Source organism: Physeter macrocephalus, chromosome 5, assembly GCF_002837175.3.
Source record: "Physeter macrocephalus isolate SW-GA chromosome 5, ASM283717v5, whole genome shotgun sequence".
NCBI lineage: Eukaryota > Metazoa > Chordata > Mammalia > Artiodactyla > Physeteridae > Physeter > Physeter macrocephalus.
This window is the reverse complement of record NC_041218.1, coordinates 28,794,840-28,812,362: the sequence shown is the minus strand read 5'-3', so window position 1 is coordinate 28,812,362 and position 17,523 is coordinate 28,794,840. Positions and strand designations below refer to the sequence as shown.

The window sequence follows — 17,523 nt, the reverse complement described above, 5'->3', positions numbered from 1 at the left end:
ATTGATTTGCGTATATTGAAGAATCCTTGCATTCCTGGGAGAAACCCCACTTGATCATGGTGTATGGTCCTTTTAATGTGCTGTTGGATTCTGTTTGCTAGTATTTTGTTGAGGATTTTTGCATCTAAGTTCATCAGTGATATTGGCCTGTAGTTTTCTTTTCTTGTGACATCTTTGTCTGGTTTTGGTATCAGGGTGATATGGTGGCCTCATAGAATGAGTTTGGGAGTGTTCCTCCCTCTGCTATATTTTGGAAGAGTTTGAGAAGGATAAGTGTTAGCTCTTCTCTAAATGTCTGATAGAATTTGCCTGGAAGCCATCTGGTCCTGGGCTTTTGTTTGTTGGAAGATTTTTAATCACAGTTTCAATTTCAGTACTTGTGATCGGTCTGTTTATGTTTTCTATTTCTTCCTGGTTCAGTCTTGGAAGGTTGTGTTTTTCTAAGAATTGTCCATTTCTTCCAGGTTGTCCATTTTCTTGGCATGTAGTTGCTTGTTATAATCTCTCATGATCCTTTGTATTTCTGCAGTGTCAGTTGTTACTTCTCCTTTTTCATTTCTAATTCTGTTGGTTTGTGTCTTCTCCCTTTTTTTCTTGATGAGTCCGGCTAATGGTTTATCAATTTTGTTTATCTTCTGAAAGAACCAGCTTTTAGTTTTATTGATCTTTGCTATTGTTTCCTTCATTTTTTCATTTATTTCTGATGTGATCTTTATGATTTCTTTCCTTCTGCCAACTTTAGTTTTTTTTGTTCTTCTTTCGCTAATTGCTTTAGGTGTAAGTTTAGGTTGTTTATTTGACATTTTTCTTGTTCTCTGAGGTACGATTGTTTTGCTATAAACTTCCCTCTTAGAACTGCTTTTGCTGCATCCCATAGGTTCTGGGTCATCGTGTTTTCATTGTCATTTGTTTCTAGGTATTTTTTTATTTCCTCTTTGATTTCTTCAGTGATCTCTTGATTATTTACTAGCATGCTGTTTAGCCTCCATGTATTTGTATTTTTTACAGTTTATTTTTCTGTAATTGATATCTAGTCTCATAGTATTGTGGTTGGAAAAGATACTTGATACGATTTCAATTTTCTTAAATTTACCAAGGCTTGATTTGTGACCCAAGATATGATCTATCCTGGAGAATGTTCCATGAGCACTTGAGAAGCAAGTGTATTCTGTTGTTTTTGGATGGAATGCCCTATAAATATCAATTAAGTCCATCAGGTTTAATGTGTTATTTAAAGCTTGTGTTTCCTTATTTATTTTCATTTTGGATGATCTGTCCATTGGTGAAAGTGGGGTGTTACAGTCCCCTACTATGAGTGTGTTACTGTCAATTTCCCCTTTTACGGCTGTTATCATTTACCTTATGTATTGAGATGCTCCTATGTCGGGTGCATAAATATTTACAATTGTTATATCTTCTTCTTGGATTGATCCCTTGATCATTATGTAGTGTCCTTCTTTGTCTCCTGTAATAGTCTTTATTTTAAAGTCTATTTTGTCTGATATGAGTATTGCTAGTCCAGCTTTCTTTTGATTTCTGTGTTGTTCATCATTGTTTGTTTGCTCTTTAGTTCTTTTAGGTCCTTGTTAAATGTTTCTTGTATTTTCTCCATTCTATTTCCAAGATTTTGGATCATCTTTACTATCATTACTCTGAATTCTTTTTCAGGTAGAGTGCCTATTTTTCTCTTCATTTGTTTGGTCTGGTGGGTTTTTACCTTGCTCCTTCACCTGCTGCATACTTCTCTGTCTTCTCATTTTGCTTCACTTACTGTGTTTAGGGTCTCCTTTTCGCAAGCTGCAGGTTTGTAATTCCCGTTGTTTTTGGTGTCTGTCCCCAGTGGGTAAGGTTCGTTCAGTGGATTGTGTAGGCTTCGTGGTGGAGGGGACTGATGCTTGTGTTCTGGTGGATGAAGTTGGATCTTGTCTTTCTGGTGGGCAGGACCACGTCTGGTGGTGTGTTGTGGGGTATCTGTGAACTTATTATGATTTTAGGCAGTCTCTCTGCTAATGGGTGGGATTGTGTTCCTGTCTTGCTAGTTGTTTGGCATGGGGTGTCCAGCACTGGAGCTTGCTGGTCATTCAGTGGAGCTGGGTCTTAGCATTGAGACGAGATCTCTGGGAGTGCTCTTGCTGATTAATATTACGTGGGGCCAGGAGGTCTCTGGTGGTCCAATGTCCTGAACTCAGCTCTCCCACCTCAGAGGCTCAGGCCTGACACCTGGCTGGAACACCAAGACCCTGTCAGCCACATACCTCCTGTTGCTTGAGGATCCACATTTCTTCTGGAAAGGACATAAATCTGGCAATCTCACTTCAGGCCTAGCCATCCACCTTTTCTCCCTTTGTGCTTAGTCTGTTTCACTTGCTCATAATGGGCCCCATGCAGAGGCTTTGCCCCTGGCCTTCAGACCAGAGCTCCTCGTGAAACAGCTGAGCCGACACCTCAGCTCGGGATGTGCACTGAAGCTCCTCACAGGACATTCAACTCCTGTGGGGTGTTTTTTATAAGGCCACTAATCCCACTTGTGATAGCTCTAACCTCATGACCTTATCACCTCCCAAAGGTCCCACCACCAAATACCATCACATTAGGGATTAGGTTTCAACATATGAATTTTGGGGGGACACAAACATTCAGTCTATGGCACCCTGCCCACTGTATATCTTAAATGTCTTTGGACTAGTCCAACAGAGACCAATGTTACAGCCTCCTTACTACTCCCTCTCAATCTGTTTGCTGTGGGTAATCAAATGAATTGTCTTACAATGCAAATATGATTAACTCTATATCCGTACTCCCTGCCTTTCCAACCCTTCAGTGACTTCTCATTGCTCTAATGATGAAGACATTAAATTCCTCAGGCCTGTAGTTGGGCTTTTAACCATGATTCCATACTACCTCTCAGGTACAGAGTTGGATATCATCAGCATATAGTTAAACCAGAAGTGTGAAAGTCACAGATATATATGGAATGAGTTCAAAAGAAGACTAAAGATGGAAACCCAAGAATCCCACCATTTAGCTGCTAGGTGGAAAGAGAACATAGAGATGGAAAGCCAAGATCTTTTCTAGGCATGGGAAATGTGTGTGCAGGTGGGACACATCCTGTTGAGTGTTACATGTGATTAAGAGCCCTGGATCATTCTCAAAATATTTGTGAAGATATGTGGATAAAAGGAGGATGCAGAAGTAGAACTGAAGAGAAGAGATGAAAAGAATGTAGCAAACATATTTCTCAATATGCACAGAAGAATTAAAATATGGGCAGAAACATTTGGGATACAATACAAGGAATTCACTATTTTATGCATCTACTTTATATTGAATTAATTAATATGCTATAAAAATGTCTAGGACACAGCTCTTAGAATTTGCCAGAATAAAGACAGTTAATGTAGAAGTTACACATTTTAATTTTTAGTCTTTTGCTTTTTACTGATTTCCTGGAGATCTGGAATCAGCAAGTGCATTGGATTAGGAATCTGAAACTCAAAGGTTTGAATCCCAACTCTTGCACTTATTAGGTGTGTGACTCTGACCAGTTTACTATACTACTTTGAAGAGTACATTCCTCTCCGTGAAATAGGGTAAGTCCACCCATTCCATAGGTGCTATGTAGTTTGAATTAAATAACATATGTACAGTGGCTGCTTCACAGTAGGTACTCCATAAATACCTCCTTAAAAAATCATTTCTTCTTTGGTGAAGACAAATGGGAACATACTATCTAAGGGGTTGTCTTGTTTTTAAATCTACTGAAGTTTTAAGGTAGTTTGCATGTCCATCTAAGTGGAGGGTCATCAGAGCAGTGGTTCTCAAAGTCTGGCTCAGGAACTCCTACATCAAAATCACCATGGTGACTGGTTAAACATGCAGATTCCTGCCCTTCTTCCAAAACTTCTGGAAAGCAGGGCTAAGGCATCTGTATTTTAAAAAGCTCTCAGGCAATTTTTTGGCATGCTAACATTTAAGGATTGTATTACAGAATCCTATTCATCTTTGCTTAATGAAATAAAATGCACCATTTATCGTCATCTTCGATGGAAGCTTAAGACGGTTGTCAAAACTATCAGATTAATTTATTTTATACTTTTCAACTAAAGATTATTAAAAAGTGCCATTTGACTGCAGGAGAAAGGATCCAGAGAGAAAAACTATAATCTAGACCTGATTTCTAAATATAATAGCTAGTTACATTAGGCTACATAAGTTAAAATTAATTACAATTAGGTAAAGTCAAAATTTCAATTCCTCAGTTGCACTAGCCACATCTCGTGTTCCACAACCACATGTGGCTACTAGTTACCATACTGGATGGTGAAGGATAAACATTTCTATCATCACAGAGAGTTCTATTTCATAGTGCTGATCTCTAGGACACCATTTCCCAGCTTGACTCAAATATACTATCTTTTTAATTAACCAGATGCATTTGATATAGAAAAATTTAAGTTTTTTACTTTGCCAGAAACAAATGCAGAAATGATGTATAGACCTTCCTGCCTTTTCTGCAACCCTTCCTCCCCTTCGCCCCCAACCAAAACTAGTTGTAGCCTTTTTTGCCTATTTAACCCTTTATCAACTGCATGCTTGCAATTCAGTGGCTCTCTTTATGTACCCTTCTCACAAAAGACAACCTCCACAGGAGAAATGTGCTGATGGGGAGGCTCTACCCGGATAAAATTTCCCTGGATGACTCGCCGACAATAATGGTGCAGGGTTAACTATGTCTGTTCTGTGGGCTCTAAGCTGCTGGGCTGGGCTCCTGGGAGGGCGGGAATCTCATGGTTCTTCCTGTAGGAGCTTCATTCTCCAGTGATCCACCTCTTCCTCTACCTCCCAGATGGTTTTCCTGTTAACCCTTCCCCTTTCCCCCTGCTGATGAATTTGTGTTGTAAGTGTAGGTGTTCACTGCTGGGGTAGAAGCTGGGGGGCAAGAACAAACTGGGGAGGTGGTACAGTTCTAAAATCACCTTTCTTTGTGACTTTTTTTCTACCTCAAGACCTGCTACCAGAGATTAGGAAGCACAAAACAATTTGAACCCCACCACCCCCAAATCAACTATAATCCCACAACCCAGATAAAAGCTCTGTTGGTACTGTGGTGTTTATCTGTCTTTTCTCTATGTGATGACAATTCAGATCATAGTTTACATTTCTAAATATTCAGCTTTTTTTCCCACTTACCACTATATTATGAAATTTTCCTTTAACATTATAGTCTTTGAAAGCAAACTTTCTTAATACAGATGTCCCATAATTTACTTTACTGTTGCCCTCATGTTAAAGTTGATTCCAGTATTTTTCATTAGAAATAATGTGACATCTATCAATGCATATAAATTTTGTGCATCTCTCTGAGTAGTAAGAAAAAAAAAACGCAGAAAGGATTTTAGGTGAACGGGTATTAATGTACTTGATATAGTTCCAAACGATCTTCTAGAAAGGTTGTAGCCATTTATACTCCCATAAATAGAAAATGTGAGTGTCCCACTTCACCTTTTCTACAACTGGGTGATAGCTTAAAACCATCTATGCTAATTTGCCATAAAAATATTATATACATTTTAGTTTTATTGGTATTCCTTAAACTATTGAGGCTTAACAGTTTTCATGCTTATTGGCCATGTCTATTTTTTTCTTTTCTAAACAACGTGTCCTTTGTCTGTTTATTGAATTGAGGGTGGCTTTTCCTTTGCTTTTTGTACATTCTTCCAATTGTTTTATGAAGCCTGGTCTAGGGCTCTTTGATCCAGCACCCGCTCTTATGAAAGTGCCTCTTTGGGAGAACTCCATCCTCTCTCCTCACCCTCTTTCAGCTCCCCGTTCTCTCCGGTTGTTCATCTCTTTTCCTAGCAGACCCTGATCTCAAATGTCATCTATGGCAGTCTGTTCCACCTTAGTGGGATTTTAAATCACCTACTCATTCAATGGAACACTCACTTATACTTCATTTCTCCTTACACAACTAAAGGCCATAGCTTTTGTCAAAGATATCTGAAGCCTCAAACAGGAAGTCGTGGGAGACCTCTGGGAGTGGAGGACCTCAGACACCACCATGCCAGTCTTCTCTGCCCGCCTGTGAGACCAGTCCTAGAGTCCCAGTGCTGTCACCACAAAAAAATAGGCTAAATTCAAGAACTGATGACGACTCAACTCATCCCTGGAGACAAACAATAAGAGGACATGAATTTGAAAGAATAAGGTATTACTGGAAGATAGAGTTATTTTTAGAAGGACAACAATTGCAAGAAAAGCCAAAATTAATTATAAATGAAAAATCAAAAGTTACTGACAAAGTGTTCATAATTTGCTCACAACTTTTCTTAAAATTTGAACTTTTCTTGCATCTGTCTTTAAAGCTATTATTTCTCAATTAGGTATTTAGAAACCTAAGACAGATATTTCTAAAAATTCTCAGTTGAAAATTATTTAATTTGATTTAAAAAGGTAAATAAAAAATACCTTACCTTTGAAACTAGAAGTGAAATGACTTCTTTTACAGTGTTGTCAATCAAATCATCTATTTTCGAATGGTACTGTTGCTAGATATTAAAAGACAATGATGCATTAGTTGATGTGGACACAAAACTTTTGTCGCAAGTCATAAATGTTTTAAAGCTACTAGCTATGGCATATCAGATTTATACAAAATGACCATTTTGCACATTAGAAGAACAAAACCTTGAAAACGATCCACCCAATCAACAGTTTTTACATTGTGGGGTTTGAAAATTTTCCCATGTGCTCTGTTGGGTTAAGCAGCTAATGGGGTTATTATATAGATGAATTGAGTTCTTATTCTTATTCAGGCGGAGGAATGTGAAGGATACTTTTTGTCTTCTCCTCTATAATTAAGGTGGCCGCGTATTTTTCTAAAGGGTTGGTTTAGCTGGAGAAGCAAAAAGACTGGAAAAAGATTTAATTAATACAGCATTTCATGTCTGACAACTCTCATTCATAAGTTATTTTAAATGTGCTCTAGAAATAAAATGAGCTCCCAATTGTTCACACTGAAAGGACCTTTTTGTCAGCACAGAGGGAGCTGCAGTTTATACAATTCTTACAATATGCTCAAGCAAGGGCAAAATTAAAATTTCATCAACAAAGGTGATAGATGGTAACAAATTAATAGGCCATAAAAGGTATAATGAAACGGCACTCACTCTCCATAGTTTTATTACTGCTTCCTCTGAAAAAGACGCCTTTAAGTAAATGCAAAAAAGATGTATTTAAAATAAACCTGAAAGACTCTTTTTTTGCTTTCCTTAGAGAATACTAGAGAGTTCCCTTCTTAAACTAGCAGGAGCTTTGGGCTTTGACAGCGTGTGAAGGCACACTTCACAGAGAATGTGACTTGTAAAGACTAACCCTATCTTGATGGTTCAAGGCTTCTTGGAACAGCTAACATAATGCATAGAGTAAAAGTACTCAGGTCAGTATAAACATTAGACCAACTTAACAGCTGCTGGGTGAATGGTTTCCAAAGATGTAAGTTTTTGAAAGCTATTTTTTCTTCTGAAAACATGTCTCAAAGTTTCCACACAGAACAAAACATCAACTTAGGTCTGCGTTGGAATACGCAGGAATGAGGTCTCCCCACAGGCTCTGACAGTTACAAGCCATCATTTACCTGTGCAAATAATGAAAAAAGGAAGCATAATTTTGGAGCATGTGAATTATTTTTTTTTCCTGCTTGTGTGTGTATATGCATGTGTGTGTTGACAAGTGGTCTAAAATTAAGCACACATATATGAACAAGGAAATTTCTAGGCATGTATTCCACTGGGTGAAACAAAATACTAAGCGTCCATCTCACGTAAAGCCTTACAGATCCACAAACTTGTGCTCCCCAAAGGACAAACAGAACGGAAACCTAGGTGGGGGATTTCTACTGCTGTAGTACTGACACTTTTGCTTTCAGAACAGCTTGAAGAGAAGGAATAGGGAAGAAAACAAAGAAAAGCAAGGTGGAAGAGGAAGAGCCTGAAAAACCTGGCTGGTAGTTGAGATGTCCAGGAAGCCCCCCACAGATACAGGTACAAAAACATCACTCCCCCTGGCCCCCACCAGCTGAAACTGTTCCAATGACTCGGCAGTGGAGGAGCTTATGCAAATGAGCTCAGCAGCTCTCCCTCCATGCACACTCTTTTCAAATCCTTCTCTCTCCCAATTCGCGTCTGTGTAGCAGGAGGAGCTAAAATAGCAGACTGAGGCTCCTCTTTGGGGTAGAATAAGGAAGGGATACAGGAGATGGGCTTCAAGCTTCTCTCATCCCTCTTACATGGAAAGTGCTACAGAACATTCAGGGGTTGAGGCGCCCGAACCTGCAAACAGTTCCATCTTCTTGCATATTGCCTTATCCTCCATGTTTATCTTCCTTTGCCATAAACTTTATTTTTAACTCACAAATAATGAAATGCCATCAGAAGGCTATTGGATATAAAATAGTAGAGCTTATACATGTTAAACTTTTGGATTGGACCGATTATGGCAATTCTTAAAGTCAAGAGATGAGCCACTAAGAGGCCATTTATATCCTTTCTATCGAAAGGCAGGGAAAGCCACAGACTCTAGGAGCCATCAAATTCTCCTATAATACACAACTTTTGACTGCTGTTTTCTTTCATATCTAATCTAGCCAAAAGCAGAGATGGAGGGAAGGAGAGAGAGAGAAAGTCAAAAAGGAAGAAAGAAAATATACAGTACATCTTAAATGTGTTACCCAGGGGGCAAAACCAAATAGTATAAGGGTTGCTAGATTTTTTTTTTTTTTTTTTTTTGGGGTACGGGGGCCTCTCACTGTTGTGGCCTCTCCCCTGGCAGAGCACAGGCTCCAGATGCACAGGCTCAGCGGCCATGGCCCACGGGCCCAGCCGCTCCGCGGCATGTGGGATCTTCCTGGACCGGGGCACGAACCCGTGTCCCCTGCATCGGCAGGCGGACTCTCAACCACTGCGGCACCAGGGAAGCCCTGCTAGATTTTTTTAATATGAGATTTTGCTACTGTAAATTTATCTGATTAGCTCTGACTTACACTAATTCTAAATCTGAAAGCTGTTGGGAACTTCCAGAGTCTGCTCTAGCTGCACAGTTGGTAGAGGTGGTATAGGAGAACTGTGGGTGGAAATGGGGAGGTGGCCTGAGAATTCATAGTTTACATACATATTCTGCAAAGAGAATAGTCCAGAAATGCCACACACAGATAACAGATAATTAGCTAGAAAAAGTTATTCATTAGGAGATCCAGGTAGCTTCCAAAGACAAATACAGACATACAAAGACATCAAAACAGGTAAGAACAGGATTTATCTGGAGACATTTACATTTCCTGAGCTAAAATTGATAGGTTTTTTTAAAATAGTAATCTTTTATTTATTTATTTTATTTTTTATATTTATTTTTGGCTGTGTTGGGTCTTCGTTTCTGTGCGAGGGCTTTCTCTAGTTGCGGCAAGCGGGGGCCACTCTTCATCGCGGTGAGCGGGCCTCTCACTGTTGCGGCCTCTCTTGTTGCAGAGCACAGGCTCCAGACGCGCAGGCTCAGTAGTTGAGGCTCACGGGCCCAGTTGCTCCGCGGCATGTGGGATCTTCCCAGACCAGGGCTCGAACCCGTGTCCCCTGCATCAGCAGGCAGATTCTCAACCACTGCGCCACCAGGGAAGCCCCCGATAGGTTTTTCATTTAGATTAGCAGACCAAATTTTTGTTAAAAACTTGCAAACTTTTTCTCGGCCACCATAAAAGCCTATAAATAAAATTCCTATCAGGATATTTCAAGTTGGATCCATGATTCTACAGACCAGGGTTTTGGTAATTTCCAGACCATTCTTAGACTAATTCTCCCCACATCTGCCCTCAAAAGTAAACCGCTGGTGCCTTGCTTCTCCAGTAGATGACTCCGTACGTAGATTAAGATGACCGTTGAGGAATTTTTACTTCATGGAGCCCAGGGAATTCAGATCAGGCACAGGTCTGAAATCCTTGCCCCCCTACATGTGGGTAAATATTCTCATTTCACCGGACTGTTCTCATGAGGAAACACGCAAGAAACGAAGACTAACCAAATGCCAGTGCGATGCAGCATTCTTAAAAAGATTTTGGTCCTTCTGTTGTATTGGATTGTTCTGGTAACGGAAGTATTTGACTGCAGTGGAGAACAAATCCCACATAAGTCGGGGCCCCCGAGTAGCTCCACTAATGCGCTTTCATCTTCAATGGATGGACCATGAGGTACAGTGGTTCTGAGAGCATATGACTGCCTAAGGCCCACGCAGTCATCTGCTTTTCTGCAGGAATGGATAAGGAGGATTTCTAAACACGGGTGGTTTTCTGATTGCCGCATCTGTCCCTGAGGGCCTGGCCTGAGACTGCTGACTCATTACACACAGCTGTCACAAGAGCAGATCATTCACTCACTAATCACTCCATTAAATGCTGTTCTGGGCTGTGGCCCAGAGTGCTTGCATCATTGTGTGTCAGTAAGAAAACAGAATCATAATTGAGGAGCCCAGAAGAGGCTTCACTGTGGGTAAGGAGTTGGGAAGGTTTTATCCCAGCAATGACGATATTACAGATTTACTAGAGACTGTGGAGAGGTAAGTCCCTTCAAGTTAGAAAAAAAAATATCTGCTAGGTTTACCAACGCAGTATATATTTTTATAAGGTTCCAAATTGGGTAATAATCTAGTTTTTTCAACAACTTTATTTGTTGCTTGCTATACAATGGGGTCCATTGGCTCACCTCTGCATGTAATGTATTCACCACTTCGCAATAATTCTAAAACTTGTCTCAAACACGTACAGGGAGGAAAAGCCTGTGCAATTATGTGCATATATTTCCTGGAGATTAAAAGCAAAGTCTAAAATACTTCTTTTGCACTGAAATTCTTGTTTACCACTCTTCAGGGTTGCTAATGAGTTTTACACCTGCACATTTTGAACTATATTAATTGTGTGAAAGTTGTGGGAAACTCATTGTCTCTGGTGAGAAGGTACAGGTGCAAACATAATGAAGAATAGCAGATTACTCTTCAAAACCATCCACCTATTAATGTAAAGAATCATTTGACAATGCAACAATGTTTTGTCATTTGTGCCTGTTTTTCTTTCAGAGTCCTAGAGTGAGTTGTTTCTTACAGAGGAGGATTTTTTTTTTTTTAAATGGGGGTAATATTTTTAAAGCAGTGACAAAAAAAATCAGTCTCCTCATTCAACAAATATTTATTACGTGCCTATCAGTAACAGGTACTGCAGTGTATGTAAAAATAAGAACAAATGGATAAATTCAGTATTAATGGAAGAGGCAAGATGATTCTATCAACCTGATGAGAAATGGATGTGTGTATAAAGAGACTTAAGGCAATATTCCCAAGCAGACAATCAAAGGCTTACATCTGGCTATAGAAAACCGAGAGAAGGTGGTTATGAGCCATTGATAGCCAAGCCAGCTGCCTACTCATTCAGGTAATTAGAGATAATAAATCACATCATAAGAGATCAGAGAATAATTACTGAACACTCTATAACACATACCAGCTACTTAATGTGTCTGTATGGTTGTATGCTGTGTGTGGTATTAGAAACACATCTTTTCCCCCTGAATTGCTCAAAGAATGAAAGATGTGCACACACACATAAGTTATGGCCAAATAGCTAATGTTTATCTCTGGGTTAAAAAGTATGAAATTCACAAATAGTGGGCCTTCTCATCCTCTTAGCAGTTACTTAAGCCTTTCTGCTTGGATGAGAATTGTTAGCCCAGTGAAGAGTTGGTTCTGAATTTGATTCCCAGGTGTCAACTGTAAGACTTGTAAGATTTAACATGTTCATAGAGCACAAAAGCATTTGACCTATTAAAAAATATTTAGTCAATCCTGTAGGTATAAAAGGTTTTCTTTTTTTTGAAAATTTTAGATTTTATTGTCTCATTAGATGTAATTTTTTGATAAGAACATGATTAAGATATAGTTCTATGTTTTTGTTTTTGTTTTTTTTTTTTAAAGATGACTGGTTTGATTAAGAAACAAAGTGGTTCAGCAACTTGTGTTCACTGAATACCTGAACACTACAGAACAATGAACTTTGGGTGCATTAAAAATCAGTGAGAAATCCATAATCTGTGAATCCTTCTGGAGAAGGATTTTTTTTTTTATTGGAGTATAGCTGCTTTACAATACTGTGTCAGTTTATACTGTACAGCAAAGTGAATCATCTATATGTATAAATATATCCACTCTTTTTTGGATTTCCTTCTCATTTAGGTCATTAGTTATCTATTTTCCTTCTCATTTAGGTCACTAGTTATCTATTTCATACATAGTATCAATAGTGTACATACATCAATCCCAATCTCCCAATTCATCCCACCCACACCCCCACTTCCCCCTTGGTGTCCACAAGTTTGTTCCCTATGTCTGTGTCTCTATTTCTGCTTTGTAAATAAGATCGTCTATACCCATTTTTTCAGATTCCACATATATGTGTTAATATATGATATTTGTTTTTCTCTTTCTGACTTACTTCACTCTGTATGTCTGTCTCTAGGTCCATCCATGTCTCTACAAATGACCCAACTTTGTTTCTTTTTATGGCTGAGTAATATTCCATTGTATATATGTACCACATCTTCTTTATCCATTCCTCTGTTGATGGACATTTAGGTTGCTTCCATGTCCTGGCTATTGTAAACAGTGCTGCAATGAACACTGGGGTACATGACTCTTTGAATTATGGTTTTCCCTGGGTGTTTTTTTGATATTGAGCTGCATGAGCTGTTTGTATATTTTGGAGGGTAATCCTTTGTCAGTTGCTTAATTTGCAAATATTTTCTCCCACCCTGAGGGTTGTCTTTTCATCTTGTTTATGGTTTCCTTTGCTGTGCAAAAGCTTTCAAGTTTCATTAGGTCTCATTTGTTTATTTCTAAAAGGTTTTCAAACTGTGTTCCTCCTGAGGTTCTGGGTAGTACCTCAAGAAAACCTTGTGTCGGGGAGGAAGAAGGCTCCTGACACAGGCCTGCCTCTTCCCTGCCTCTGATGATGGTTACATCCCACACCATGAGTGGGAGGAAAGGCTGTTATCATGGTGGGCGTGTCCCTCACTGAAATCCACATCTGGGCTCTTCTGTATGAAGTGACCTTAAGAGTCACCTCCTGGTCCCCAAATTTAGAGGTTACCCTCATATATGCTATATGTCATCTAAAGCCCCAAACTCTAAATTCTTCTAGTATTAATGAAAGTATATACTACAGATATATGCATCTTGAAAGTGTTAACAAGCACTCTGCTTCTGAATTTATTTAGAATTTAAAGGAGGGTGAATTCATTTGGTTTTAAATAATCTTATCTTTAAAAATTTAAAAGTAGTTTGCTGATTCTGCAGCTTAACAGGGAAGAAACATTCCCCTTGACACTATTTAAGGTATAAGTATCTACATGTGTTTTAATGAGTCATTGGGTATTGCTATGTACTGTTATACACAGAAACCAAAAACCTGAAAATGGAATTAATTATATTATTTTAATTTGAAAAGATGAAAATAAAAAATGTACACATACAAAAATAATAATTCAAATGAAAATGTGCTTTTAAAAAAAAAAAAGAAACTTACCCACTGACTACCAAACTGGATCATGCCATAGGGGGAAAAGAAAAGATGATGGAGGAGAACATAAGGGAAAAATAAAGAAATGATGAAAAGGTAATTACCACGGGAAAAGATGCAATAAAACGTCAACTTAAACAGATAATCTAAGAAAAAGAGATCCATTTCACCCAATCACCACTCTCAACAAAAATAAATCATGGGTTAAAATAAACTGTATTTCTGAGTATAGAATCAAACAAAATAGAAATCAAATTGAAACAATGGGGTATTTATTGAAGAAAAGCAAAGCCCAATCTTTAAGTACATTTCTACTTGATCTTTAAAAGAAATGGAAACTTTTGGGTAAATAAAATATTTCATGCGCTATTTTCTGTGGCCTGTTTTTTGTATGCAAACTCTGGATACTCTATATTTCTATAAACAAAGTAAGTAGCTTTCTCATTTGCTTGTGAAAAGCAAGGTTTATGTAAATACACAACACCTAAGCCGTTAAAAGGGATATCTGAAATTCAACAGCCACTTGTAAACTTTTGGGCAGTCTTTATATTAAAAAGAAGAAATTGACAAGAACAAAGGATAAAGGGGCATTCCATTATTATAGTAAAGATCAAACACTTGTATGGGGGAACTCGGTCTTTTTAATCTAGTCAAGTGAGAGACTTCTGGAAACAGCATCCTCCTCCACCAGGGCACCCAGTGCTGCATTTCCACATGGGACATTCAGTCCACTTACCTCCTGTCCTCCAACCAGGGCACAGAGTTTGGTGCTTTGCTTTTTGGCATCAACTAATACATTAAACATTGTACACATAGAGGCTGGGATGCGCAAATCAGTTGTTTTGCTTGCCTTTTGCAGCTTGAGTTCGAATGCAGTTCTTGTTCTATTCATTAAAACATGAATTCAGAGTAAGAAATTCTGACATATATCCCACCTGTTTTGTAAAAGTGAAATCAAAACTACAAGATGCTAATTTAAAACATGCAAATATGGGGTGTGGCATTGCCTGGGAGCAACCTAATATCTTAATAATTATTATGAGTATAGTGTTGATGTTTAATTTAGAGAAAAACTGCCAAACTATTTTGCAAGTTATCATTCTCTTCCTTGGTCTTTGTTTCTCTCTTTTTTTTTGATTATATGCAGATTAGACTGGGAATAGATTTGACACATGGTGATGGGATAGGTTTTGGATGTTGGACAAGTTTTTAATCAGTATTATTAATTAAGATATTAAGATAATTATTAAGATATTAGGATGCTCTTCTTTTCAGGTGTCTCGTATGAAAGATCAGACTGTGGTATTTTATATCAAACATAGCTTTTGCAGTCGCTCAGACAATACTTCTACCCAAATGAAGCTATGTGTTACATCTAGCGTGTACTTTTAATGGAAAAACTTCATAGTTGCGCTTAACTGTCTGAATGAATATCCAAGTAGAAATATCACCTGCTTCTCTATGTTAAAGCAGAACAAATCCTCTGTGTGAGTGTTTGCCACACCAAAAAAAAGGACAAGTCTAGAAAACACTAAAACACCATAATCACTGTGCAATGGAGAATGTGTAATTCTTTTATGTCATTTAGTTTCTCTTTCAAATACCTGAAGCTGCATTTAGGTTTTTTAAAGAACCTGCATTAACAGGTAGTTTGGAAATGGTTTTGCTTAAAGTATCCAAAGAATATCCATAGATTTGATACATCAGAATCACAGATGACGAACATGATTTTTTTTTTAAACATTAAATAATCTAATTCATGGCCTTGCTTTACAAAGCCATTAAACATTATTCTAAAGACAGGATTTTTCTCGCTTTAAAGAATTCAGGATTATTAATTGCTCCAACCAGAATCTGTCATTCCCCGTATGCTGCCCTCACTCTTCTTGCACATACTGTGAACAAGGGCAATGGGGAAAACAATGCTAATTAGGATGCAATGCTGATTTTGTAAAAAGTATTAAAGAAAAGGAAAGCACATGTGGAAGAATCCAAAGCCTCATAACTTATTTCTGGTTAAGTTCCGAAAGAATGTAAATAGATACTTGGAACTCATCCGATGTGGACAGAGAATACCAGAAAAACAGAACAACTGAGGGCAATGATCATCCATGGAGTTTGCCATGTCATTTCACAGCACACAGACACAGTAAGTAATGCATAAAGTACTTAACAGATCTCCTCTATATGTCTCAGGAAGTATTGCTTTGGGAATTTAAAGCACAGTATTCCCAGAGAGATAGTAAGCACAACAGAAAGGATTAATACGGTATGGGTGCTACCGATCAGGGTAATGGTTAGGAGACCCGAGAAAAAGTAGGAGGCCAATTTTATCAATTACATGGGTCCCCAGAATTCAGGTCAAAGGACCTAATGTCCTGGAAATTTTGGAAAAGTGGTACATGTTGAAACCTTCCTTGTGACAATTATATAGAAGATACTTGATGAAAAGTGGTATTTTGGGAGTTGGCAGAGTAAGCAGCAACTTGAAAATACATGTCTACCTTTTGACACAGGCCTCTATCATATCACTGGCCATTAGTTTAAGTCTTTGCTCTAAGTGATGGGCAAATTCTTGTTCTGGCCAGTGAAGATCAAATATAAACATTTGCAGTGCATCAAGTTTCCAAAAAAGGTCTTCTGATGTTGCTGAGCCATTGCTAGAAGAAAAAGGAAAAATGAAGAACATTGTGAACTTCCACTGTTAGCTGCCTGGGTCACCAATACACTGTTTCTTCTTTTCTGTATCACTTGCCATCAGTGAAAAAATACTACGTAAAACCCCTAGTGATCAATATTTTCTTTGTTCAACCTTCTAATTTTCCCCTTTCATTTCTTCTTAATGAATAAGGCAAGGCAAGGAGAACAAAAGAGAAATATAGTAGTAAGGTTTCATTAAAAAGGGGTAAAATGAATAATGATTCTTTACTAAGGAAATCAAATTATATACATAGGAACAAACATCTTAAATTGTTCTTTACCAATCTCTAGGATAAAGATAAAATACACATTTCCTCCTAGAAATTCAGAAAAGTATGTTTTATGCAAGAAAATTCATATGACAGCAACTAGCAACTTTATTTAACTCATGAATATGTGCCTCTGTCATCATGATGGCTTCTGTTTATCTATAGGTATGTAGCCTTCAGGGCCTTAAATTTCTCAGTTACAGGTAAAGGTGAAACAGGTACTGGGAATGAAGTAACAGGCTGGGTAGGGAAGCAAATCTTACTTTTATTTTGAAATGCTTTGTGCCTTTTCTCGTTCATAATCAAACCTAACTTAGTACCAGGTATGGTCTAAAGAGACCATAGAGACTAAGAGAAAAGATATTCAAGGTGCTCTCAAGCTGGAGCACCATCATATATTTCAGGTCCTTCCATCTATCTAACCATGGAGCCGAGGTCTGCTACGCATTCACTACTATGGTAAAGTTACTCTAGGGACCATATTTTCACACCATGCCAGAAGGTAATTTGTGTCAGAGTATATCATATTTGAGTAAAGGATAATATTATTACTTTTCATTAAGCAAGTATACAACCTAATAGGAAAATAGATGATTTGAAAATAAAATATTCCTATGTATACTGAAACTTAACTGTAAAAGAGAACAAAAGAAAAAGAAAAAAATAAAAACTGCTGTATGATTCATTTTTGTTTAGCTTTCCAACATTTTAACATATACTAACCTAAAATTTATATTTTAGGTTTGTAAACGAAAAATATGAAAATAAAATTAACTTATCACAAGGGCCTGGTGGAAAAATTTTATAAAAAAGAGAATTCTTTTAAATAACCACATTGTTTAGCTAAATATCTCTTAATTAGCCAGTGTAAAAACAATCACCTCCTGCTCTGGCTAATTAAAAGCTTATTTCTGCCCCGCAGCGCCCAGCATCTTCGCTCCATCACCA

General features: G+C 38.0%; 1 protein-coding gene across 16 annotated transcripts in view; it reads right to left on the bottom strand.

The window, feature by feature from the left end:
- CADPS2 (calcium dependent secretion activator 2) overlaps positions 1-17,523 on the bottom strand; it is a 552,734-nt gene that overhangs the window by 52,092 nt on the left and 483,119 nt on the right. For 12 of the 16 annotated variants that reach the window (XM_028489806.2, XM_055084855.1, XM_028489815.2 and 9 more), the window contains 4 exons: positions 16,111-16,266; positions 14,343-14,490; positions 13,613-13,627; positions 6,474-6,548 (listed from right to left, as the gene is read on the bottom strand). In XM_028489806.2, coding sequence (XP_028345607.1) covers positions 6,474-6,548; positions 13,613-13,627; positions 14,343-14,490; positions 16,111-16,266 — 394 coding nt within the window. The remainder of the gene's footprint in view (positions 1-6,473; positions 6,549-13,612; positions 13,628-14,342; positions 14,491-16,110; positions 16,267-17,523) is intronic. The other 4 variants (XM_028489809.2, XM_024131052.2, XM_028489818.2 and 1 more) reach the window with 1 other exon arrangement.